A 26,869-nucleotide genomic window follows, 5' to 3' on the forward strand; every position below is an offset into this window, starting at 1 on the left:
ATAATAACAGTAAACAAACTCACGTTTGGGAAGAAAGATGAGAAATGTTCTTGCTGTGAAACATTAGAAAAAACCGAGTGAAGAAAATAAAATAATTCAAGACGAAAATAGAAGAAAACAGATCATTTTGAGCACAGGTCGACAATACGTTGCAAAACTACAAACTCTGTAGATGAGTAACTAACTCCGCCTCTACTGCCATAATGTGTTAGTATGTGCCAGTTGTTCATTTTTAACTGGATTCAACAGAATACCTAACTTGGCCTTAAAATGGTAAGAACTACTACCACTTTCTAAGCACATTGGTCGACTTTGCGTTAGTATGATACAGAATGTTTACGCTCAAAACTCATTAGAAGTTGGAAATTAGTTAACTGCTAGCAAAAAAATAAAAAGCTGAATATGCTGTTAAATTTCACCATTTGTCTGTATTGTCATTGTCAGATTACTCTTGTCATTGTGAGTGCGCTGCTGCTGGCGCTGGCTGCTGGAAAACCTTGTGGTAAGATTTAGTGCATCATTTAGTTTTTCTTTTCTTTCTGTTTCTGTTTTTCCCCCTTTTTTTTGTGATTTTGATTTGTAGTCATCATTTGGTCATGTGGTGGGGAAATGACAGAAATCCCGTCATTGCGCAATACGCTTGCCCTATTTCTACAGCAATACCTTTACGAAAAGTACTGTACCAGTAGCTTACCATAGTACAAATGATGGACATAGAAGGTTCTTTGGTACATACAGAGATACGGAATCATTACCATATTTATATATTATTCCGGTATTTTAAATTAAAGATTGCCACAGAAATACGATATGTCCAAAAGAATAGTAGTCTATAACTTTTTGGTGTTTTTTTTTATTTTGTTATTGAAAGTTTAGATGTTTTTCAGAATGTTTTGAGTGATTTTTATTGTTTATCATCCTGTTGTATAAATTTGTTATCCTGTATAGTCTACAATTATAAAGTCTATAAATTATTCTGTGTATATCATAATAACCTATAATGTACTATGCTGTAACCAATTCATGTAACCAATAATGTACTATTCTGTAATCCAATTACTCTACCGTATTCATAACATTCAGCATATTCTTACTGAGTCATTTCTGTTTGTCCTGTCAGCAGGAGTTCTGCTCAGAATAATTGGAATCATTTCACTCTGTTCTTTGCCCTCTCTTTTGTGACTGTGACAATTCTGAGACAAAGTGTATTTTATGGGTTGAATGAGTAGGTGAAAAAAGGTCGCTGTGACCTGTATTGCTGCAGTGAACATAAACCAACTATACTGTACAGTGGCACTTTAAAAGAAGCAACAGTGCTCAACGTTTATGATAGTCTGCATTTAATTTCATACTCTCAGTTTTCTTGCTATCATCTTTCAGCTTCAGATCACGAGGCTCTTCTCCTGTCCTTCAATAAGCAGCTGCTGCAGTCAGTGGACACACAAGAGACCCTACCCAATCCCAGTGTGCACATCGCCCTGCGGCTCTCAACACACCATAATCTAGCTAAAGAGAGTGAACATCTCAACCGCATAAAGGCAGAGTTTCATGATGATATTGAGAAGTATGGAACACATTCACATCTTTCTCATTAACCTTTAAAACAGCTGTAAATTACTTCAGGAACGATTGTCACTGTAGTGGAAATAAATTCAATCCGTCCTGGTTCTGTGGTCATATATTCTATTCTATTATAGAATATTGTTTTATTTCAACTGATTTTGGTTCTACTTGAATTATTACTATTTTATATATCTGCTTGCAGATCACTCAGAAATAATGAGTTGGTGGTTGGCCGTCTAGCTCTGTACATCTTGGCTTTAAAGTCTTCCTGTCATGATCTGGAGAGTGTACATCTCACTCATAATGAGATGAAGGAGTCTCTCCTCATTCACCTAAAGAAAGAGATGGAGGAAGAAAAACAGAACATTGCATGTAAGGAGCAATTTTTTGTAATAGGGTCCGGAAGATTTTTTAATGTCTCTTATGCTTACCAACAAGGCTGCATTTATTTGATTAAAAATACAGTCAAAACAGTAATATTGTAAAATAGTATTGCAATTTTTTCTATTTTAAATGTAATGTATTCATGTGATGGCAAAGTGGAATTTTACATTACTTATTACTCCAGTCTTCAGTGTCACATGATCCTTCAGAAATCATTCTAATATGCTAAATGGCTGATCAAATAACATTTGATCTTGTTAACAATGTTGAAAACAGTTGTGCTGATTAATATTTCTGTGGAAAACTGTAGTAGATTTTTACACAGAAAGTTCAAAACAACAGCATTTATTTGAAATGGGAATCTTTTGTCAAACCAATTTTAATGTATCCTTGCTGAATAAAAGTATTATTTAATATCTATATCTATATATCTACAGGTATACATGTCATTTTGTTGTACTGTAATTCTAATTTTAATATTCTTTTCTGCAGTCGGTCACCGTCCAAAGACCAACTACTACCAATACTCTCTGGGCATTCTGGCTCTGTGTGTGAGCGGTGTTAGAGTCAGCGCACATGTCAGCCAAAAACTCATCCATGCTGAGGAACATAGACAGTTAAAACACGGAGAGTCCTTATGTGTCGGTGAGTTTAAATCAACTCTTTTTTTGGTTTAAAGAAATGGTTCACTGTAAATCCAAACCCAAATGACTTACTTTCTTCTGTGTTACACACAACATTTCAAGCAATTACAATGAATGGAAACTGAAGCCTTCAAAAAGGATGCGAAATACCATCAAAGTATCCCATATTTCAGATTTTGAAGATTCTGAAGCCATACAGCTTTGTGTGGGAAAGTGTCCAGCACAGCCAAAATTTCTCCTTTTGTGTCCTCCTTTTGTATTAAATTTAAGGAAATATGTGAATTTGTCCTGAGGTCACTAACTAATATGACTTCCTCCTTCACCCTTCAGACTCGCATGCAGTGGCAGGCATGGCCCTGCAGTGTCTGAAAGACGAGGGAATTGCTGTTAAAGATACTGCAGAGCTAGACAGGGCTCTTGCCACCATTAAGCAGAGGCTTCTTGACTCTAAGAGAGCTGATGGTCACATGGGCAATGAGTTCAGTACGGGATTGGCGGTGCAGGTAAGAATGACGATATTAAAGATTTGGTTCAATGAAAAAGCCTTATCTGAGTGACAGGTTCTCATGGTTCTCTGTCTTACAGGCCTTGATGGCTATGGGCAGTCAGATGGAGGAATGTGGCTCTGCTATGGAGGCTTTAAGGGCAGAGGTTAAGAAAGGAACCTACCATAACCCTATGGCCATCTCTCAGGTCCTGCCAGCTCTACACCAACGCACTTACCTTCATCTGAAGAGCCAAGAATGCCGCAATGAGGATGGTATGTACAACATACATGCAAGCTCAATGAAGTATCAATCAGCAGAATTGTATTTCCAGTCCTAGGTTTATTTTTCCAAAGAAAAATAAAATAGGCTGCATTTAGAGTATTTCAACGTTATATATTATATACAAAGTAGTATATGGTTACGTTTTAGTATTTTAATCTCAAAATTAGTTTTCCTAATAACTTTTGTTTCTTCTTTTTGATTTTCCATGTGCTCCATGATGTCCCTGCTTTAGACACTCTGACTATTGATGCGGATTCCCCTTCAGAAGTCCTCCCAAGTCACGGGCAAGTGTCACTACAGGTGGAGGTTATTAAATCAAGCGGTGCATCGTCTGTGTTTTCCATTCTTGTACTCAGGGGCTCCTCGCTATTTGAAGCCCTCAACCTTCTCCAAGACAAACAAACTGGTTTCACGTGAGTTTTGAGTCCTCAAGATGCTTTATTTGTACTATATTGTCAAATTTTGTTTGCTTTTTTACTGTATTAATTACAACTTTTTTTTATGAATTTTGATTACGAACAACCCTTTTGCTCCATGTATCACAGCTTTAGCACAGAGGACAGTTTGTGGGGACCTTTTCTCAGTGTGGTCCTTGAAGAACGAGCTCGTCAGACTGATCGTAGATACTGGCATATCTCCTCAGACGGCAACTCTCTGACACAGGGTGAGAGAATCCTACGCTAAATAGGTGTAACAATGCACTCATCTATAAAAATGTATTGCATGGTGACTTACGGACTGTTTTTATCGTCTCAGTCTATCTTATATTAATTACTGTGCTTTTCTCCTCAGGTATCAAAGACTATAAGATTGATTTAGCTCAAAAAATCACCATTAAGAATACTGGATATTGATTTTTCTGCTGGATGCAAGAGAAGAGATGAATGGAATGAAACATTAATATGTTTATGAATTCTATGGATATAATGGTGTTTCATTTTATTTTCTTGTCATAAATAACTTTGAAAGTTGCCTCACTGATTGTTGCCTCAGTTTGCCAGAATGTTTAAAGGTTCATGAAAACAAGAATCAGAACATACATTGTTTGTATTTTACTTTAGAGATTTAATACACATATATCTTTTGAAATCTAACATATATTTTTGTGCGATGCTGCAGCTGCTACGAATCTAGATGAACAAATATAAAATAAATGTTACCAATATTTTAAAAACGTGTGGCTTCATTAAAATGCAGAGAAAACCGTATCTCACACCATGGATATAACATGTTCACTGTAGCACAGTCAGTGGTTGCATCTAGTTGCACTATAGTAATGGAGATGGCTGAAAATAATGACAATATTGTTATGCAAAACGTCTTAAAAAGCGCCGAACATATTTTCCCTAACATGATTTTTCATGTAAAACCAAAACCAGCGGAACACAGCACTTTGGGACATGCTATACATTGTTATTGCTATACATTGCTATACACCGTATTCCGTATTGAAAAGCTTCGTGTTATGAACCCTTTTGCGCTACAGTTGAGAGGAATGCGTCGCAAAGTTCGTTTATTTTATGTACAGCTGTGATGTTGCTCTGCTATTTCAACCTTCAGACTCTGGTCTTACTGACAAGAATGTGAAATCAGTCTACAGATGCAAATGAGCTTTTTTAGGTAACTCTTGTAGTGCACGATTTGATTTCTAATGAAAATAAATGAAATAAACCTTCAACACTGTATAGAGTTTCTGTTTTACTGTCCAACATCTGTGATATTGTCATATTACGTTCTCTAGATTTTCAGTGAGCCTTGGTTTTCAGCCGAACGCGTATCGAGACTTTTATTTTGAAATGTAATCTCCGTGAGTGTAGCTAACCTTACCGCTACGTACTTCACAAATACACAGAGCAACATTTCAATGATTTCATTATTCATAAGCTGTAGAGGATTTAGTATGAACACACTGCACAGCAAGTCACAAATTTGAGATGTGGAGCTTTGGATCCAAGCACTCAGTTGGTCTAGTATAGACGACAATACCACTGTAAGTACAAGAGCATCCCAAATCTGAGAGAAATCTGTTAGACATACAGTTAACTAACGCTAGTCAGTTCCGCGTTAGCAGGCTAGTATGTACAAGCTGCTGTCATAAATCTGACTTGACAGCAATCCACAATAGTACGTTAGTTTATGTACAATTTGCGTTTTTAAAAAGATATTTTGAAGATATGGTTTACTTTTTGCATACACTATTTTCTATTATATAAACATCACGGTCCTTTCTATTATGGTAGAAATCGTAGTATCAGGTTTGTCTCAAACTGAGCGAGCTGCTTACCTAGACAGCATATTCGGACATCATTTTCCACGCGCTTATGGTGTGCCAAAATGTTGTCTAGGTAGGCAGCTTACTAGGTTTTGAGACACAACCTTAGGCATCACTGCGAATTGGAGTTACTGCAGTGCTCTGCAGAATGTCAGTCCATGAAAGAGGCTTGTTATATGTCATGTATATGTCTACAGCTGCATGACTTCATATAATGCATTGCAGCTTCATTCAGTTCAGTTCACTGTTGTTGTTGTTGTTTTCTTGTATGTTGTAGTAGCAGAAGCTGATCAGCACTTGAATGAGGGTCTTGTAATGCTGGACTGCAGTAGCTGTGTCATTCTTTGGAAGAGGATCCAGAGATGAATATATTCTCAGATATTATGCTGTACCAAAGCATGGCTCATTCGCCTCTCAAACTAATGTAGAAATGCTTCATGAGCATTGCAAGAAAACTGTCCACCCACAGACAAACAGCCTGGGGATCTCATAGAAGCCTATTTGAGACAAGAATATTCAATATCTATAATATACACCTAGAGGCATAGTTTGGTCGAGATGTTTTCCGCTCTGAAGAAGCTTGTTGGCTCGGAGCCAGCTGGTCAGGTAAAGGACAAGAACATCCCTGTTGGCCTGCAGTCAATGAACCAGAGTCTGCAGAGAAGATTTGCTAAAGGGGTTCAATACAACAGTAAGTCAAATGCCTGATGGGCTAAAACCCTCAGGGGAAATGTATTATTAATGATAAATAATAATTCGAATGCGCAAGTTTTTAGATTGCTTGTAGTTTATGTAATTGTTTTGATGTTTCTTTGCTTTGCCTCAAATTCTTACCAAGATTTAATCCATAAAAGGCCTACATATCGGACTAAATCATAACGCACACAACAAATCAAGTCTGTGTTGCTGGAGCCCATAGTGCCTGTGTGCTAGAGATAAGAATATTAACGCAAGCTCTAACATGTTATGTGTGATCTTTCAGTGAAGATAGTTATTCGAGGAGATAGAAACACTGGAAAAAGCACCCTGTGGCATCGGCTGCAGGGTAAGAAGTTCCAGGAAGAGTACATTCCCACTCAGGAGATCCAGGTCACTAGTATTCACTGGAATTACAAAAGTAAGCTTTTTTGAAAAAAAATTTTAACAGGCTTTTGTACTAAAGATGTGAGTTTTATTTGTATCTAATTAATTATTTCTTTCCATTTATGCATCTTAAATATGTCAAAATAGATTTACATCAAGGTAAATATGCAGTCTGTCAGGTAGAGCAGTGGTTCCCAACCCTGGTCCTTGAGGCACCCCAACACTGCACGTTTTGCATGTCTCCTTAATCAAACACACCTGATTCAGACCATCAGCTCATTAGTAGAGACTTCAAGACCTGAAATTGGTGTGTCAGAGAAAGGAGACATGCAAAATGTGCAGTGTTGGGGTGCCTCCAGGACCAAGGTTGGGAACCACTGAGGTAGAGGATAAGTAGATTAGTTGTACGTCTTTAAATGGCCTGTATCAAACATTAGAGGCCTAGTAATTGATCTAGAGTATGTTTTCCCTCTGTATTTACATCCATCTGTAACCTGTTGGCTGTAATTTACTGTGAGACATCCTGCTTTTGATAGTGGGCATGGTTGTACTTGTATCCAATATGTTACTTGTGCCCATTGCAAAGCACTTCTGGCAAAGTAAAAATTAAAGGAATAGTTCTCCCAAAAAATGAAAATCCAATTTTGCTTCTTCATCAGAACAGAATTTTTTATCAGCTATTTGGACCCTCGTTCTGATGGCAGTGGCACACATTCACTGCAGAAGATCCAGTGGTTAGCAAGTGATGTAGCGCTAAATTTCTCCAAATCTGTTCTAACAAAGGAAATGGATGGTCTGAGGGTACATTTTTATTTTGGGTGAACTGTTCCTTTAAGAAAAAAGTAAATGAATAAACAAAAAATCAACAAGTAAAATTCTGAGGCTGTGGACATTTGTATTTGTACTGCCGCTACTTAGAATCACTGCAAAATAAAGTTAGTGAAAGAAATGTAAGGAAGCGACCTCAGTTTTTCAGACCTGCTCAAATTCTTGTCATTTCTCTTCAGCTACTGATGATGTGGTGAAGGTAGAGGTTTGGGATGTGGTGGATAAAGGTGAGTTTCCTCCAGTCTATTTCTCAGCATTCAGATCAGGTGACTTTGTAGACATTATTTTCATATTTATCATAAGGCTGGAACACACTACAAACGTTTTGCACAGTTTTGCAGTCTGGAGGAGTCTGCTAATTGCTTAAAGTCAGAAAGCAGATTTTAGGCAGTCAAAGTTGACAGATTTCACAGAAAATCACATAATGTGTGATGGGTGCAAACTCTGATTTATTTATTTTTTACTTCAGTGTGTAATTCCATCCATTTTTAGACGATATCAAACATTTTATATTTTAAGCCAATTTTAGAACAATGTTTTTATTTGTCTCATCATGCGTCTTCTAGCAACAAGGAGCATGTTTGTGTTTGTTCAAAATGACTTGAATGTCTAATAGTGTGTGACACTCAGCTGTTTATTGTGTGATGTCCAAATTTTCTCTGTAAGCATTTACAAAGTCTGGAAGTGTATAATGCCTAGTTTTCACAAATCTGTTGAGGATTTACATGTAGTGTATTCTAGCCTTTATGCATTTTCTGGTTTATGCCTTTTAATGGCAAGTTTAGTGTACAGGTACTGCATGTCATTGTTTAATTCACCATACTCCATCTCATTCTGACGGTCATACATGGAGCCATTTCATCCAGCCCTCCTTCATCCCCAGTCATATATATTAATGGTATTTTTCTTACTTGCTGTCCAACCAGGCCAAAAAATCCCCCTTCCAGAAGGTGTAGGTGAGAAACTTCAGAGATTGTAGACTTTAGGCTGTGACTTGCCTGTGCTTGAGCCATTTGTTCTGTTATCTGAGTGCCAACATTTTGTGTTGACTGACTTTTCGCTCGCTGCATTCTGGCAGACTACAAATGTAACTAGTCTAACATGTCTGCTGGAACGTGAAGATGTGCAGTGGTGATACCCAGATACCACAGAACACCAGCTCTTGCTAATGTCACTAATGTCGCTTCCTTTGTGAAAAGGAAGAAGCCACAAAAACAATTATCTGTTTTTGAAGTTAGTGAAAGTTGTCAAATTTGATGTATTCTTACAATATTTTGGCTTTGACATTCTCTAGGAAAGGGGAAAAAGAGAGGTGAAACCTTGAAGTTGGAGAATGAACCTCAAGAGGTAAATCTATAGTGATAATCTATCGATATCTATCAGGTTTTTACAGTTTCACTACTACACTACACTACTATTTTCAAGACTAATAATAATGCAAAATATACCCTGAGCACCAAATCAGCTTATTTGAATGATTTCTGAAGGATCATGTGACACTGAAGACTGGAGTTATAACTGCTAAAAATGCAGCTTTGCCGCCACATGAATAAATAACTATTTATATTAAAATAGTAAGCAGTTATTTTAAAGTATAAAAATATTATTAGCATAAGAAAAATCAAAAAGCATAAGAGAAATAAAATAAGCACAAGAGACATCTTTCAGAAACAATAAAATAGAATTGTCTCCGTGCCTTTAGCAGACGGAGAGTGAACTGGCCTTGGATGCTGAGTTTTTGGACGTGTATAAGAACTGCAATGGTGTGATCTTGATGTTTGACATCACCAAGCAGTGGTAAGTGAACAAAGACAATCAGCATGATCTCTAAAGACTACTTCTCCATCATGCAGAACTCGCAACAAGCACTTTGTTTTACAAATCTATGCTTTTCATGATCCAATAGGACTTATAATTACATTCTGCGGGAGTTGCCGAAGGTACCCACTCATGTGCCTGTGTGTGTACTCGGAAATTACCGGGACATGGGAGAACACAGAGTCGTTTTGCCCGATGACATCCGTGACTTCATTGCTGGCCTTAACAGGTAAGATCACTGCAGTCAACAAAAATGACTAAATTGACCCTTTTTACTGCCTTAATATACATTTCTGATCATTTTGAAAACAAGTGGTCAGTTTATCCATTATTCCAAAGAAAAAATGTCTCCATAGCCTTTATTTAAAATAATATTTGACATTTGCCTTCTTATTTTTAACCACTTAGTTTCACTATCTATTCATAAACGTTGTTTATATTTTATACATTGTGGTGGGTTAAAGTTGAATTTAAGATGAGAAATAATGGACTATGTTCACTAATGAGTTGTTTAAGATCTTGTATTATTCTCAGTGGGCTTTGTTGATGTTTGATGTCTGTCTCCATGATTTTGTAGACCCCTTGGCTCCTCTTACATCCATTATGCAGAATCTTCCATGAAGAACGGTTTTGGTTTAAAATATCTGCACCGATTTTTCAACATTCCGTTCTTACAGCTTCAGGTAAGTAGGTTAATTTTCTAGCCTAGAATATCTCTTCAAGGCTAAAGGTTTATTCAAATCAAACCTCAGCCAGCTACCAGACAGCTACCAGTGGTCATTTGTAAATGTTAATATCGTCTAAGCTCAATAATATGTCATGAGATCAGTAATCACAGACATCTTTCTCTGCGTGTTTGCCTTTATCTCTGTTCTCATTACCCTAGCTGTTACAGCTTTCATTGAAAGGATAGTGAATGAAACTTTCATTTTAATTTCTACTGCCAACTTCCACAGAGAGAGACCCTGTTACGACAGCTAGGGACCAATCAGTTGGACATTGATGCCACACTAGAGGAGCTAACAGTTCAGCAGGAGACAGAAGACCAGAATTATGAGATGTAAGAACTAAAGAACATCCCACATAAACTTCCTGTCTGCTGGACAGTCAAAACATTATTCTAAATCAAATATCAGCAACATTCCATGCAAATACAGCTATACAACTGTTCAAAACTTTGGAGTCAATAAGATTTTTTTTAAATTAGTACTTTACACTCTTACACTCATTTTAAGAAATTGAAATAAAATTTATTTTATTTAATAACTGCATAAATGTGAAAACGTCAAAAGTGACAGTAAAGACATTTATATATTATATACTAAAAATGTTCTTATTTTAAATAAATACTGTTCTTTCGAAATGTTCTATTTATTGGAGGAAAAAAGGTTTGTCACGGTTTCTAGAAAAATATTAAGCAGCACAACTGGTTTCAACATTGATAATAGTAATTTTTTTAGCACAAAATCAGCATATTAGAATGATTTCTGAAGGATCTTAAAGACTGGAGTAATGGCTGCTGAACCTTTCCCACCATGTTAATAAATTACATTTTAAAATATATTGAAACAGAAAACATTGTAAGCATTTTTCACAATATCTTTTGATCAAATAAATGCAGCCTTGGTGAAAACATTCAAAAAATCTTACCAACCACAAACGTTTGAACAGTAGCGTAAATTCCTTCACAAAAGTGACATTGTTCAGCTGTTTGAAATTATGAGAACATCCACAACTGCCTATTCTTAGATCTCTGAACTGTAGTCAGTGGCGTCTGACTTTTATGATACAGTAGGTGTCTGTTATAACTTTCAGTTTCCTGGAAACTTCCTCTCGTTGTAAAGGCTACAGCTCTCCCGGCCCTGCTAACGGTCAGAGCCCCTCCTCAGGCTCGCAGTCTCCCGTCGTTCCTCAGAGCAGATGCTCCACAAGCAGCTCCAGCCCCTGTAGCCCCCAGCAGCCTCCCATTCCGTCCCAGACCCTGAAGTCTCCATCCCCCTCTCCGTCCCCTCCTCCTACCCAAGTGGCTGCGACCTCTCCCTCCCCTTCCCCTGCTCACCCCGGCCCGATGGTCTCTGCTCCAGCTCAGGCTTCTGCCTCTGCTCCTCAAACCCAGAAACGCAGCTTCATCTCCAGGCTCTTTGGCTCCGCTCCCACCCAGGATCCTCCAGTAGTCGGCCTGGGTGAGTTTTTAGCATGGTGCTTCTAGCTGCAGTGATTGTAATCTCTTCAACCAACAGCATTTTTGACATTCTCACATTTTTCTTGGATATTGTGCTGTATAACAGCTGTATTAAATTTTCAGTGTGCTTGTCGTATTAGAAAACACTCAAAACAGAAACATTGAGCTTTTTTATGGGACTAAAAACAGCATTTATGTCTTTCCTCTTCGAATGTTCAGTGTCTGTAACTCATTGTTAAAGGGCTGTTCTAATGCTATGAACTGCAGAAGAGATTTGAAGGCTAAAAGGAATTCTCACACACACACACACACACACACAATCTCAAAAGAGATTTTCCCCCGAGCGAGACCCACAATGCCGTGAAAAATAGGGAGGATTAGGACTTGTGCACATCATAAGGATGTGTTGTGGATCAATAGAAAATCACAAGACCTTGTGCATTCCTGAGTTATGGAGAGGGTTTTATTAGCTCTTGCACACCACCTAAAGGAGCTAACCGTATCTATTTTGAAAAACAAAAGATTTTTTTCGTGCATTACCGTTCCTCTTGTTTGGAGCTTTTTGTAATTGCTGCTGTTTATATATTTTTAATGTAAGATGTTTTTGCCCCAGATCATGTGACCTCTTAATTCTTGGATTTTCACAGATCCAGTCTCTGCAACGGCTCCGCCTACAGTTCAGAGCGTGGATGATTTTGTGCCAGACGAGGGACTAGACAAAAGCTTCTTGGAGGACAGTGTCCCTTCTAACACAAAACCGGCTATGAACACCCAGCCCTCTGCTGCGGGCCCCACAATCTCAAAGAGATTTTCCCCCGAGCGAGACCCACAATGCCGTGAAAAATAGGGAGGATTAGGACTCGTGCACATCATAAGGATGTGTTGTGGATCAATAGAAAATCACAAGACCTTGTGCATTCCTGAGTTATGGAGAGGGTTTTATTAGCTCTTGCACACCACCTAAAGGAGCTAACCGTATCTATTTTGAAAAACAAAAGATTTTTTTCGTGCATTACCGTTCCTCTTGTTTGGAGCTTTTTGTAATTGCTGCTGTTTATATATTTTTAATGTAAGATGTTTTTGCCCCAGATCATGTGACCTCTTAATTCTTGGATTTTCACAGATCCAGTCTCTGATAAGATTTCACTATATCAATTTTTTTCGTGCATTACCGTTCCTCTTGTTTGGAGCTTTTTGTAATTGCTGCTGTTTATATATTTTTAATGTAAGATGTTTTTGCCCCAGATCATGTGACCTCTTAATTCTTGGATTTTCACAGATCCAGTCTCTGCAACGGCTCCGCCTACAGTTCAGAGCGTGGATGATTTTGTGCCAGACGAGGGACTAGACAAAAGCTTCTTGGAGGACAGTGTCCCTTCTAACACAAAACCGGCTATGAACACCCAGCCCTCTGCTGCGGGCCCTGCAGATAGTGACAGGTACATTTTATATATATATATATATATTGAAAGAAGGCATTCTTTATAAACTTTTATTATGTGATATGTTATTTACAGTATACACTACCTTTCAAAAGTTTGGTTTTTAAAATGTTTTGAACGAATTCTCTTATGCTCACCAAAACTGCATTTATTTGAGTAAAAAGAGTAATATTGTGAAATATTATGATTTAAATAACGGTTTTAATATATTGTACAATGTAATTTATTCCTCTGATGAAAAAAGAACAGCATTTACTTAAAGTAGAATTTTTTTTGAAACATTATAAATCTCTTTTTTGTCACTTTTGATCATTTGCTGAATAAGGGTATTAAGTCTTTAAAAAATAAATAAAATAAAATATTCTCTCCCCAAACTTTTTAACTGGCGGTGTACTGTTACATGTAAATGAACTTAGCTAGTGGTTTCTTTGTGATTTTGTCTGTGAGACAATATAGCTGATCAGTACAACAAAAAAGTAGAATTTGCATCCATGTTTGTAACATGTTTATTTTAGTGATGGGGAAGGAAAAGACGGGAACCCCATGGTCGCTGGGTTCCAGGATGATTTGGACCCTGATGATGCAGAACTTGAACCCAGAACTTCTATCCCCACTAAAGACTTGGAAATCATTCTCTCCAGTGATGAGGAGGGTCCAAACCCTTCTGTAGCTCAGGATGAAGATCTGAACCCTGGACCTCACATGTAAGCTTAGAATCCTGGCTTTCATTATTGATAAAATGAAACTATATTTAAAGGTGGGGTAAGCGATTTCTGGTAGCCAATGTTGACATTTGAAATCACCAAAACAAACACGCCCCTACCCCAAAAGGGTCTCGCCCCTATTTTGATAGCTCCGCCCCACACATACGTACGCAACCCAGGCAACGATTAGTTCTGTGAAACAAAGCAAAACCAATGTTACACCGTGTCTACACCGGACGCGAGTGGCGCGACAAAATACTATAGAACTCATTATAATCAGTGATGCTGTCTACACCATAGATATATATACATATCTATGGTCTACACTGGATGTGGCGCGACACGACAAATCCCCGACAGAAAACTGCTGCTGCGTTCTATTTATGACGTATTGACACAAATTTCAAATGATTTTCAACAGTCGCTTTGTCGCGTCCAGTGTACTAGACAGACTTTAGCCGTTGCGGCACAGACACGGTGTTACTCGCCTATCGGGAAGAAACCAAGCAACCTCGGCATCCAATCGCAGGCCTTCCACTCCTTGAGTTCTCTCCAGCGCTGGAAAGCTGATCCGATATTTACACGGGTCCTACTTCTTGCCTTATTGCCTTAAGCCTTCTTTTGTTCCGCAGACGTTTTCCTCTTTTGTTTTTTATCCGCCATCTCTTTCTTTCTGTCGCTCGACTAATGTCCGTCCTGTGCACTGACAACTCTCTCCTCCACATCATGAGTAGACACACCCCTTACTGCTGATTGGCTACAAGTTTGTTTTGCTATTCGGCCCGAATCAGTTTTCTAAAGCGTTTTTGAAAAATCGCTTACCCCACCTTTAATGAGTGAGATCTTAATGAACTTTTTAATAGTCGCTGAAGCAAGTTTAGAATTTTGTGTTGTGGGCAACATTTACTTTGTTTCCTGAACACAGTCTGGTTTTCATGGTGATTGTTAATAATATTTGTTTATTCAGGGTGGCTATGGATTCATTATCACTGGAGGACAAACCAAAACCTATCCACAAAGAGCCATTGATCCAGGCCCAGGAGAGTGTCAGCAGTCACAACGTAGAGGCTTCCATTCTTAGTCCCACTCCGGTACACAATACACAACTACTGCAGACAGCGTCAGAAGCAGGAGCCCTGTCAGATCCCCAAGCAAAACAGAAAGAAAAATCGGCTCAGGTGGAGTCCTCTGACACAGACCCAGACGAGCCTGTGGCCAAACAGATGCTTTCATTTGTCATGGATGACCCTGACTTTGAGAGTGAGGAGGAAGTCATGCAGAAAGTCAATAAGGTACCGAGTTGATGATGATGAGCATTGTAGTTCATGTTTTTGGTGACTTGTCTGGATTGATAATTTAACCCAAAAGACCTTTGCAGCCTTGTTTGCTCCAGGAATCTTTCCCAGTTAGAGCTGATATTCCCGATCTCTCCGATGATGACATCACCGCAGCTAAAATTCCTGAGCCCATGAAACCTACTGTACTCTCCTTTAAAAGCAAGAATTATGGTGACCTCTTTGGTCTAGGAATCGAGGAAAAGTCCATCAAAAGCAAAGACAGCAGTGAGGAACAAGATGGCAAGTCACTGGAATAAACCAATTTTTTGTATGGAGAATATTAGCGATAGACGATATAACAGTCAATATCAGTTTTTCTAGTGATTTTTTTTTTTTATAAATATTGTGCAACATAAGTTGTATGTTGCACAAAATTAAATATTCTATTAATAATAACTATTATATGAATAATAGATCATTCATATTACATTACATTATACATATTATGTTAGCACATGATTAAATATTATGTTAAATATACACAATCAAAATTTGGAGTCATTAAGAGTTTTTTTTTTTTCATCATTAAGGATGCATTAAATTGAGAGTAAAGTCATTTATCATGTTACAATATATTGTAACATTATATTCTATTTCAAATAAATGCTGTTCTTTTGAACATTCTATACACTGAAGAACCCTGGAAAAAAAGTATAACTTTTTCCACAAAAATATTAGCTGCACTACGGTTTTCAACCGCACCGAATGATGATTTCACAATGATTTCTGAATGATCATGTGACACTGAAGACTTGAGTAATGGCTGTTGAACATTTAGCTTTGCCATCACACAAATAAATTACATTTTAAAATATATTAAAACACAAAACTGTACATTTAGATTGTAATAGTATTTCACAAAATTACAGTTTTTACTGTATTTTGGATTAAATAAATGCATCTTCGGTCAGAATAAGAGACAATCTAATAGAAAATCGTACCAAACTCAAACTTTTGAATGTAGTGTATATTTGCATCAATAAGTTCTACTTTTTTTCTCATAGAAAAAGAAAGCAAACATTCCAAGGAAAAGAAGAAAAAGAAAAAAAGGAGCAAAGAGGTGAAATATATTCGATTACAATAATTCAAAGATGAAATGACAGACTCTTGTTTTATAACTACTTTGTATTTCATCTCAGGATGATGACAAAAGTAGCAAGAAGAAACACAAACACAAGAAAAAGGAAAGCGATGAGGCAGGTGTGACCGCAGATGAAAAGGAGAAGAGAAAAAGAAAGTCCCGAAGCAAGAAAACTGATGATCTTGAAGCTTTTCTGGCTGTAGAAGAAGGCTCAGTGAAAAGAGAGGAGGGTGACTATGAGGAACTGTAACACTCCCTCTCTGCTAAAGAAATGTTTGTGCATTGGTACCACAAGCTTGAAAACGTTCTCATCAAAAACCACAAAAACACATGCTTGCTTTAGCAGCCCAACACGTGATGATGTGTTTATCTGACTGACAGGTTACAAAACGCTTCACACTGGTTTTCCATGTGCTACAAACACTTCCCAATCCATCCTCCATCCCTGAAGAGTTTGGAATGGCCGGCGTAGTTCACACTCTTTGGGCTCAAACTGCAATAAGTGGAAAAGCCATGCAAAATCGCTACTTGCATGTAATTTGACCTTTTACGTTGTTCGGATTGAAATGGACCACTTTCACTCATAACTTTGTGTTTTCTGAATGTTTACATGCTCGCTTTTGTATGGTTGCAATACCATCACATATGTGAACCACTACCACTCTGATACAATGTTTTTCATTGATTTTATTGCATTATTAGTTGCCTTGTGAATGTGGATGAATTGGTATTTATGCTCAGTAGATGTTCTGAGAGCATGGCTTTGTGTAGTTTTGCCGTGTGTTTAGTGTTTGAAATAAATATACTGTATTTCATGGTAGGATTATTTGTTTTGCCAAGATATATCAAGAAAAATATTTTAGAAATATAAAGGATTTTGGTCAATAAATGCACTCATGATGGGGGAGTAGTTACGACATAGCAGACATGATTATTTTCGCAATCTTTAAATCAGGAAATGCCTTGAAGGAAACTATGGTGAAAATGCAAGACTTTAAAGAGCTCAAATAGACCAGTTAAAAGTGTGCTTGTATAAAACAATGAGATCTATCTACTGTGTAATTATGCAAAATTGTATTTTTTTTTTTTGTTTTTTTTGTAATTATGCCTTTTTGAGTTTTTGCGCACTCATCGTTTTTGTCTACCTTATTGTTTTATGATGGTAAATTACAAGAAAATATCTATAATGCATTGTCATGTTTTTTTTGTTTTTTTTTTGATGAAATCACTGTTGATTGAAACTGTGCAGTTGCTTGAAAATTGAAATCAATACAAAAATACTAGAATATTTTTTGTAATGTTACTGGGTTGTTTTTTTCCCCGCTTTTTTTAGTGAGGCTATATTGCATTTTTTAAGTTTGTTTATTTTTACTTTTTTTTCTGTTGTACTAATAATGAAAGCAAGTTAGCAAAGACGGCAGACAATGTTCGACTTCACTTCAGCTTCAAGTCTGATACAGTGTGTGCAATGATAAAAAAATCAAATGGTTATATGCATTCTTTCATCAAAATCGTGTTGAATTGTGTGTTCATTGATGCTTTGTTACATTGACATTTGTTGTTTTTTTTTAAATAAAAAGAAAATTTAATAAATTCAGGCATATTATTTAAAGGAAGAAAACACTTATTTATATATATATATATATATATATATATATATCCCTTTAAGATAAACATTTCACATGAACAACACATGCAATAACAATAAGGTTATTTATAAGCACCAAATTGTATGTTGATTTACATAACAAATGAAACATAATATTGTCATGCTGCCTGTCACTGTGACCCTTTTTGTATTAAAAAAAAAAAAAGCAAAACACTTATAAGGAATTACAACAACAGAAACTACATTCACACTCGGTGGTGGCTTAAGTTAAATGATATTTTGTTTATTCTTCAGTAAAGGTGATGGCCTCATTCTTCCATCCGCTTTTCTGTGGCATGTGACATCATGTAATGTGTTATGTTGTCTGCAAATAGGATAATCTCAGTTAAAAAAATACACATTTTATTGATGTTATCAGCGGAGACTAAATGAGATCAAAATGAACCCGTGCGCTCTTACCTTAGTATCTCCATGTTTTCCTATGGTCAGCAAAACAGTGACATGTAATCAAATAAAAATAAACATTTACAGAGGTTAAAGACGTGTTCAAAGCTTTTTTTTAGTAGGCTATTGAGGTTTTTAGTATTGAGGTGGTTTGCGAGGACTCACTGTTTGAATAAATGCGAGTTGAAATGATCGCCACAGGGAGCAAAATAAATAAAATCCAGCGGAGGATGAACCAAACAAAGTTAAATGGAGCTGCAATTGATATGATCATAGATGAGTAAATTGTAAAAAAAAGTATATTTCAATAGTAAAAGAGAGTTAAAATGCTATGGTAAAAATCTGTTAATTAATTAACATTACGGTGAAAAACAATCTAAAAAGAAATCTAAAGGGGCATTTCATGTACTTAAACAGTAAAATAGTCTTAAATTTACAGTTGTTGGATGTGGAAAAAAGTTGTATTTTTACAGTAAAAAAATGTAAACTGAAATTCCCAAAATTCGCTGTGTGACACTTCACATTTTATATTTTTCAGAAACAAAACAAGTCCGTCAGGAGGATGGTACATTAACATGAGCTTAAATATGAAATATAGCCTTTTTACTACTTAAATCCATAAAACCTTAAATGTTGCTTCCGTTAAAGTTTCAGTAACCGCAATTGCTTTTTTTTTCTTTACCGTAAATTCCAGAGATATTTATTTTTAAATAAATTTTAGGAATTTAAAATTCAAATGAAAAAAATGAAAACATGCTGAAAGTATTTTTAACATGGTGCTCACTTACACTCAGGAAACCATCTATAGAGAAATATAGAAGTAGTATTTCGTCTTACTGTTGCTAAAGTAACCCTCGGCCAGTTTTACGATGATCTTGTCTCCAGTCATGAACCCACACCAGTAGACTCCATCCCCTTGCGTGAGTGTCTTTACCGAGATGGTGAAGGACTTTCCATCATCCTCCACAGCTATACTGCCTTGCTCCAAAAGCTTGACGTTTGGCTGGAAAGAGAAGCCCGTACAGCAGTTTTCATCCTGGGCATCTCTTTTGCACCACACCCTGGGCCTGTTCAGAGTTATATTCTTGTTCTCATAGGAGCAGAAGAGTTTCTGCAGATATTCAGATGTGCTATGTCCTGTGGAGAAAGATAAAGTTTGTCCTCTGTGAGATTTTTATCAGGTATAAAAACCAACAAATGTTGGACAAAAGATGTCCTGAGAAGAGCCTTTGGATTGTTTATGTGTGTTTTGAGCTTACCTGTTAGGATCATTAGCAGAAATGCAGTTATTAGATTCATGATGACTGATGGACGACAGATAGTGCTTTGAGTCAAAAGGATGCACTGCTCTTAAATGTTGTAGAAGAGGAAACACATACAGGAAATAACTCGCCACAAACACATGTAGAAGGAACATGCTTTTTGTTATGCAGTCAGCAGAAATCACTCTAACGGTCATCATTGAATGGTTTCAAGGACAATTTCATAAATTTGCCTTTTTTTCACATGTGGCATCTTGAATTGTTTGTTTAATTTTTGTTTTTCTTTAATTTTGTCTCTCTCTCTCTCTCTCTCTCTCTCTCTCTATATATATATATTTTTTTTATTTACACTAAGGCTTAAAGATTTTTTAGGCCTCTTATGCTTCTAATGCTCACAAGCTGCATTTATTTGGAGACAAAAACTGTAAAAACAGTAGGCTTAATAGGTATATTGTGAAATATTATTACAATTTAAACAGTTTTACGTGGTGGCAAAACATTTCTAGCAGCCATTTCACAGTCTTCAGTGTCACATGATTCTTTTTAATCTTAAATAATTTGAATATGCTGATTTGGTCCTCAAGAAACATTTTTGATCAACCTTTCAAACAATATTTTAGTATTAGTATTATTTTAAATAATTAATTATATGACTATTTTGGTGAAACCGTCGTACCTTTCAGTGTTTAATTATTGATTGATTGATTGATTGACTGATTGATTGATTGATTGGTGAATAGAAATGGACAGAAAAGAACAGCATTTACTTGAAACCAGAAAACCGTTTCTGCTGTCGCTCCTCTCCAAAGACTTAAAATAAAGGCCTACTAGGGACTGTCCCATCGCATATAGCTGTAGTTGAGGCTTTGACAAAAACTCTGGTTAACATGGAAAAGCTTATAAAGAATGAGAATGTGACGTAACGCCGCGTTGAGTTCTGGGAAACTGCTTTGTTTACCCGCCATATTTGCAGGATAGCGCTGCCTTTCCGCTATTGAGTTTAGGGCAGTATTTGATTGTTTGTCGTGATTGTGAAAAATGTCACCAGCGTATGTCATTCATACTGCATCGATAATTGCAATAGTAACTCAGATCATAGTTCTGAGAGAAAACTGGACAATGCAATATGTTTTTTTGCCTTTTCTATGTGTAAAAACACCAAGGGAAGGAGGTCGCGGAGAAGACGCCGAATAGTAAATCTGTTAATGTCACTGATTAAACCCACTGACTCTCACTCAATAAAAGAATCACATTGCTGTGTGTTTTTGAAAGTTTTGATTTGGTTGGTTTAATAGTTAACATTACCTTAATTGCGAGCATGACTCTCACTAGGCTTGTGGATTAGCAGAACTTGAACAGGGGACTTTCTAAAATGCTTAAAGTGGCTTAATGTACCAAGACAGTGATAAAGACAAAATTGTAAAGCATATACTATGTGCAGATACGCATATAAGATCAAAATGTGAACGCAACGCGTTTATCCTGCTAATATGGCGGCGCCTTCCCGAAATGCAATGCGGAGTGAAAAGATCGTGACGTAACTCCTCATTCTCTATAGGACACGGTGTTAGTGTCACTATTGATCAATTTAATGCATCCTTGCTGTAGTTTCTATGTATTATTGGTGATTTAAAATAATAATAATAATAATAATCTTTTATACTATCAATTACTGTACCCAGAAATTAAAGACCCGCTTTCTGACACACGCGCCCACAGGGCCAGTTGTGAACTTTTATTTTGAAAGGTCGTGACACTTTTGTTCGTCGTCAGTGATTGGATGAGCGGATTGACCAACAGGAAGTCGTGATAGTAGACTGTAAGGCAGAATTGTCACGTGTAGTTGTTCAAAATGGTAAGTGCAACATAACGCATTTAAATTATCCTGATAAAAGTCAAATTTGTTAGACGTATTTTTGTTTTGCCTGTAATTCTTTTAACGTAGTTTAATTCTCTCGCGCTACTTAGAGCAGTAGTTTATCAAGCCAGTCACTGCTTTCCTGATTGTGTTGTAGTGTAATCAAGCTCCATAATAAAGTGTGATGGATAGATGAACACACTGAACAGTGTAATTTGCAATAAACAAATGTGTCAACTAACTTTTTTAAACTAATTGCCTAAATATTCTCTGGCCATGTTCTGACTTTCAGTTTCCATGGGAATATAGTACCACTTGTCATGTCTTGGTAGCTACGTTGCTAACTATTATTTATCTTTTGCAGTTTAGGGCATACATTTAGGTTTAGTAAGATTTATTTTATTCAACAAGGATGCATTAAATTGATCACAAGTGACTGTGTATTAATTTGTAATGTTACAAAAGATTTCTATTTCAAATAAACTGTTTTTTTTTTGTACAAATTTCTGTTAATCAAAGCATCCTGTAAAATATGTCACGCTTTTCACAAGTGTATTAATCAGCTACTTTCAAGATTTATAATAATAATAATAATATTTTTTTGAGCACCAAATAATCATATTAGTATTATTTCTGAAGGATTAAATGACACTGAAGACTGGAGTAATGGCTGCTGAACATTCGGCTTTGCCATCACAGGACTAAATTACATTTAAAAATAATAGAAAACAGTGTTAATTTGTAGTAATATTTCACAATATGACTCTATTTTCTGGACAGCTTGGTGAGCATACAAGACTCCTTTTAAAAACATAAAAAATCTTACTGACAGTAAGAGCAGTGGTGTATTTCCTACAATTCAGATTGTTTCTGAACTGTATTTTGTGCTGTAGCTGCGGCGAGAGGTGAGACTGAGAAAGGAATACCTGTACAGGAAAGCACAGGAGGACAGACTGTACACTATTGAAGAGAAAAAACAGAAGCTCAAATCTGCTTTAGATGGTGAGACTCCAGCCATATCTTAATCATCTTATCAAACTCTCCTAACCGATCTGATATATATTGCGCGTATCTCATTTTACGCTGTTCATATCTTTTGCAGAAAATCGTCTTTTACCCACCGAAGTTCGGAAGGAGGCTTTAGACTTACAGAAACTGTTGGAGTTTGATGATGAGGGTGGAGAAGGTGACTATTTTTTTCTGTCACTTATATCGGAATCCAGTTTTGTCTGCCACCATATGTAAACACATTTTGTGACATCATATAGGTGTTAGTTCTCATATGGATGATGAGTACAAATGGGCAGGAGTGGAAGACCCCAAAATTATGGTCACAACATCCAGAGACCCCAGCTCTAGACTCAAGATGTTTGCCAAAGTATGTTAAATCCTAATATTCATATTTGACAGTAAGGATAAAGTGTTTCTTTGTGTGAATGCATGTCGTTTTACGTTGTTAGCTCTAATCTGATGTTTTGTATGTTCATGTTACCATAATGACGTAAGGGAAACCTTCGTCTATAAGTGGTTGTGGCTTATTTAGGTGGCACTCTTTTTTTTCTTTTTTGCAGGAAATGAAGCTGATGTTTCCAGGGGCCCAGCGTATGAACAGAGGAAACCATGAAGTTAAAACATTAGTACATGCGTGCAAAGCTAATAATGTCAGTGATCTGGTCATAGTTCATGAGACCAGAGGCCAACCAGGTATGGACTGATATGGTTTTCATCCGTTTCCTGTTTTATTGCACAGTGTATCAATACCTGGTAAACATTTAGTATATTATGAAAGTTTAAAAAAAAAAATTGCTTTAATTGCATATTACATTACATTACATTTAGTCATTTAGCAGACGCTTTTATCCAAAGCGACTTACAAATGAGGACAATAAAAGCTAACAAAAGAGCAACAATATATAAGTGCAAATGACAAGTCTCGGTTAACCTAACGCAGTACATGTAGCAAGGTGTGTGTGTATATATATACCATACACACACACATATACACACAAACAAAGAAAAACAAGTAGAATAGAAAAAATAGAAAGCTAGTTTTTGTTTTTTGTTGTTTTTTTTAAATAAAGAATAAAAATAAAAAAAAAGATAAATATTATAGATAAAGTAGAATATCCAGTTATATCCAGTTTAATGTGCAGTTTTTTACTTTAGGTACATTAGATCTTTTATTTCATTACATTACGTCTTTCTTCTGTAGATGGTTTGGTGGTGTGTCACCTTCCTTTTGGGCCGACAGCCTACTTCACATTGTATAATGTGGTAATGAGACATGATGTTCCAGACATTGGCACCATGTCTGAGGCCTTCCCTCACCTCATCTTCCACAACTTCACGTCACGGCTTGGCCGAAGGGTGAGTTGTGCAGGAAATAACTTCTGGTGTCCTTGGAAACAATAATAAAGTTAGTTTCTCATCCGCACTACCATTCAAAAGGGTCACTATTACTTTTTTAAACAAATGTAATGCTTTTATTCTTTTATGCAAAAGTGCATAACATTTATTGAAGGGCCAGTAAAGATATTTATAATATTACAAAAGAATTGTATTTCAAATAAGTGCTGTTTTTTTTAAATGTTCTATTTATTAAAGAATCCTTAAAAATGTAGCTCAGTTTCCACAAAAATACTGAGTAGCACAATTGCTCAACATTGATAATTGATAAGTTTCTTGAGGATTGAATGATTTCTGAAGAATTATGTGACACTGAATACTGAACATTTAGCATTTCCATCAGAGAAATAAATTGCATTTTATATTAAAAGTGTTATTTTAAGTTGTAATATTTCACAGTATTACTTTTTTTTTACCGTTTGATCTAATAAATGCAGACTTGGTTAGTGTCTAACTTCTTTGAACAGTAGTGTAAAGTGTTTCATATTCAGTTTCCTATTTTAATAAAATAAACATAATTATTATCTTACCACATGTGATGGAGTGAAAGAGACTAGGATTTACTGAAAAAAAAAAAGTAAAATCTCCATGTGACATTATAAAGGCTTCTGAAAAGCTTCTTGGTTTAGTAATGGAATTTATGTGTTAAGCTGAAAGCAAAATATAATTTTTTTCCTCTCTAGGTCTCTAACATCCTAAAGTATCTGTTTCCTGTACCCAAAGAGGATAGCAGACGTGTTATTACATTTGCAAATACAGATGATTTCATCTCTTTCAGGTGAGTGATGGTCTGTTAGAACTGTTCTTCTAAAGGTTTTGAGTCTGATTAAGAAGATTGGTTTTAATGACTTTGTATATTGCAGACACCATACCTACAAGAAAACCGATCACAAGAACGTTGAGTTGACAGAAATTGGACCCAGATTTGAGATGAAATGTAAGCAGCTCTGTTTTTTGGTGTTAGATTAATTGATATTAATGCAGAAAAGGCACTTATGTTCTCTGCTCATTATTCATTTGTGTTTAATCTTCCTTTTTCAGTGTACATGATCAAGCTCGGCACACTGGAGAACGAGAATACTGCAGATGTTGAGTGGCGACTCCATTCTTACACGCGCACTGCCAAAAAGAGGAAATTCTTAAGTGTGGAATAGTACTCATGTATAGTACTCAATAGTTCAATGTACTCATGAGAAACCTGTGTTCTTCTATCAGAATGGACATTGTCAATTTAATTCTCCGACATAGTGGTCTTTTTTACATTTAGTTGTGACATTTAAAAAGATGTTTGAATTCCTCTCAATATTATAATGTTGACACTTCCGCAAATTAAATGTTTTGTACAGAGTCTCCTGAACATTAAAAAACGTTCTTTACATTTGTATGTTTTGTATTATGCTTTTATTGTTGCTTCATTATTCCTTATGAATTGGCTTGCATAGAATATTTAAACGGAGTTTTTGCTTTAAACTGTTTTGTTTGATTTTAACAAAAATAGAAACAGTATATTTAGAATGTATGTAGCAGCTGTGTAGGTTTCTTTAATGCTTGGAAAAACTTCACATTCGTTACCCGCAGCACACGCCCCCTTTTCATTCCCTTGCTACAAAGTACCACAATAGATGACCAATCAGTGGCTCGATTTTACAGATCTCGACCAATCAGAGCGCGAGCTTTCGCTGTTCCGCTTTCCCTGAAATTCTTTGCTGATCCGACTTGAGACTGAGAGAATTCAAGATGGCTGTCTCAGGTGAGTATTTACTCTGAAGCGAAAAATGCTAAGTGAGTCTCGCGAACGGGCTGCGTAGTTTGCGGAAATATTACTCGCAGGTATAAATCGCGTTAATTCATACCGCCGCGGCAGCAAAATTCAGATTAAGACCAGTTTTTCAACTTTTAGGCAGCATTAGCAACATTAGCTAGCTAGCTAGCAGCTAGTCGTCTAATCCCTTTCCGCCTTATGAAAACAGCATTCCCTCCTTCAGCTCGAAAAAGGCACCTGACAGGACTTAAGAATCTATGTTTAGCTAATATGCTTTTATACTTCAGTCATGATATTGAGTAACGTGTTGGTAAATTGAACAAGCTAGGAGTGCATGGCCTGTGATATAAATTATCAGGCACATCACTTAGCTAAACCCAGCCAGTTTATCTTCATTGCAGGCTGCTGCACATTTCTGTGGTTACACTTTCAGGAGGGGAGGTGTTTGTGTAAAACATCTTTATCATTCTCTGTCCTGCGTTTATACTGCAGATGTTACATGATGTGTTGGAGTGTTACTTTGCCTTTCTAAGGGCTTTTGAACAAGGATTGATCACAGAGGACTGGTTTAGAAATGGGATTTTTTGCAGCTATAATTTATATATATACATGCATCCATAAAACAAGGTCGTGGATGTTTCTGAAATCTATATAGTGTGTGTCTGTGTGTATATTTACTAGTGTGTGTATATGTATATGTGTATATATATATATGTGTGTGTGTGTTAGTAATTATATTGCGGGATGTAAGTGTAAGATCTGTATTTGGTTATTACATTCTCATTTGCTGCTGTAGGGTACTACAACACCAGTGATGTTTTGCACGATGGTGCAACTGCAGTGGTTTCCAGTATGCACAATACTTGTGGTTTAAGGTTGCAAAGACTGTATACTGCATTAAATATCATAAAACGTTCAATATGAAGTACTTGTTCCTACGTGTCTGGATTAAATGGCTTCATTTCAGAGTTTGATAGCCTTGAGACTTAAATTATAGTCTATTATTATAGACAAAAATGTTGAAAGGAGTTTGAACGACATCAGATATCTTTATTTGGGGCATTTCCTGCTACATCTGTTTGTAAAAGACCAGTGTAGAAACTAGTATTTATTTACCCATTTACAAGCTCCACTGACATATGGTTCTGAGTTATCAGTTTGCTTTTTCTCAGTAGAGTGTAATTTCAAATGACCACGCCTGCAGGGTTTTTGTGCTGAATTCTGAATTGGAAATTCAACTGGCAACCAATTTAGAGTGTGTTATTACCAGGTTGATTTGTTTAATGAAATACTTTCAGCTTTGAATAAACATTTGAATTAATTCTGAAATTGAATAAATGTTGAATAAATGTTTCTGTCATTTTGAAAATGTCAAATATTCAGCAACAATCACATGTAGGTGTGAGGGAGGTTTTTATTT

The 26,869-nt window shown here is 36.4% G+C and overlaps 4 protein-coding genes across 4 annotated transcripts in view; all 4 read left to right on the forward strand.

Annotated features, from left to right (window-relative positions):
- The first annotated feature begins 168 nt into the window (after positions 1-168).
- Positions 169-4,390, forward strand: LOC107673413 (transcobalamin-2-like). The gene is made up of 10 exons (XM_016466997.1): positions 169-273; positions 445-502; positions 1,381-1,564; positions 1,766-1,935; positions 2,440-2,592; positions 2,922-3,094; positions 3,177-3,351; positions 3,594-3,774; positions 3,907-4,025; positions 4,154-4,390. The coding sequence occupies exons 1-10, from the start codon at positions 271-273 to the stop codon at positions 4,213-4,215; spliced, it is 1,278 nt and encodes a 425-aa protein (XP_016322483.1). The 5' UTR covers positions 169-270; the 3' UTR covers positions 4,216-4,390.
- An 811-nt stretch (positions 4,391-5,201) lies between these two features.
- LOC107673384 (rab-like protein 6) lies at positions 5,202-17,072 on the forward strand. The gene is made up of 17 exons (XM_016466939.1): positions 5,202-5,351; positions 5,911-6,324; positions 6,616-6,750; positions 7,724-7,771; positions 8,471-8,500; positions 8,839-8,891; positions 9,247-9,341; positions 9,451-9,591; positions 9,940-10,045; positions 10,319-10,422; positions 11,178-11,545; positions 12,824-12,983; positions 13,502-13,690; positions 14,658-14,982; positions 15,084-15,267; positions 16,032-16,087; positions 16,167-17,072. Exons 2-17 carry the CDS (start codon positions 6,192-6,194, stop codon positions 16,356-16,358), a joined length of 2,319 nt encoding a protein of 772 aa, XP_016322425.1. The 5' UTR covers positions 5,202-5,351; positions 5,911-6,191; the 3' UTR covers positions 16,359-17,072.
- Positions 17,073-21,137: 4,065 nt separating this feature from the next.
- LOC107673382 (IMP U3 small nucleolar ribonucleoprotein 4) lies at positions 21,138-25,063 on the forward strand. Its single transcript, XM_016466936.1, has 9 exons — positions 21,138-21,278; positions 22,175-22,283; positions 22,384-22,467; positions 22,550-22,659; positions 22,853-22,985; positions 23,494-23,648; positions 24,371-24,465; positions 24,551-24,624; positions 24,729-25,063. Exons 1-9 carry the CDS (start codon positions 21,276-21,278, stop codon positions 24,839-24,841), a joined length of 876 nt encoding a protein of 291 aa, XP_016322422.1. The 5' UTR covers positions 21,138-21,275; the 3' UTR covers positions 24,842-25,063.
- A 75-nt stretch (positions 25,064-25,138) lies between these two features.
- The window catches only part of LOC107673380 (serine/threonine-protein kinase A-Raf-like), a 14,000-nt gene continuing 12,269 nt past the window's right edge, over positions 25,139-26,869 (forward strand). Inside the window, exon 1 of the mRNA XM_016466935.1 lies at positions 25,139-25,437. The gene's annotated coding sequence lies outside the window, so the exon portion shown is untranslated. The remainder of the gene's footprint in view (positions 25,438-26,869) is intronic.

Source organism: Sinocyclocheilus anshuiensis, unplaced genomic scaffold (genome assembly GCF_001515605.1).
Source record: "Sinocyclocheilus anshuiensis isolate Anshui unplaced genomic scaffold, SAMN03320099.WGS_v1.1 scaffold508, whole genome shotgun sequence".
NCBI lineage: Eukaryota > Metazoa > Chordata > Actinopteri > Cypriniformes > Cyprinidae > Sinocyclocheilus > Sinocyclocheilus anshuiensis.

Coding starts and splice junctions, on each gene's coding strand:
- LOC107673384 (XM_016466939.1), top strand. CDS start 6,192: ATGTTTTCCGCTCTGAAGAAGCTTGTTGGCTCGGAGCCAGCTGGTCAG. Junction 10,423..11,177: donor GAAGACCAGAATTATGAGAT/GTAAGAACTAAA, acceptor TATAACTTTCAG/TTTCCTGGAAACTTCCTCTC. Junction 16,088..16,166: donor AGAAAAAAAGGAGCAAAGAG/GTGAAATATATT, acceptor ATTTCATCTCAG/GATGATGACAAAAGTAGCAA.
- LOC107673382 (XM_016466936.1), top strand. Junction 22,284..22,383: donor GCTCAAATCTGCTTTAGATG/GTGAGACTCCAG, acceptor TATCTTTTGCAG/AAAATCGTCTTTTACCCACC. Junction 22,660..22,852: donor GACTCAAGATGTTTGCCAAA/GTATGTTAAATC, acceptor TCTTTTTTGCAG/GAAATGAAGCTGATGTTTCC.
- LOC107673413 (XM_016466997.1), top strand. Junction 1,936..2,439: donor AGAAAAACAGAACATTGCAT/GTAAGGAGCAAT, acceptor TCTTTTCTGCAG/TCGGTCACCGTCCAAAGACC. Junction 4,026..4,153: donor CGGCAACTCTCTGACACAGG/GTGAGAGAATCC, acceptor TTTTCTCCTCAG/GTATCAAAGACTATAAGATT.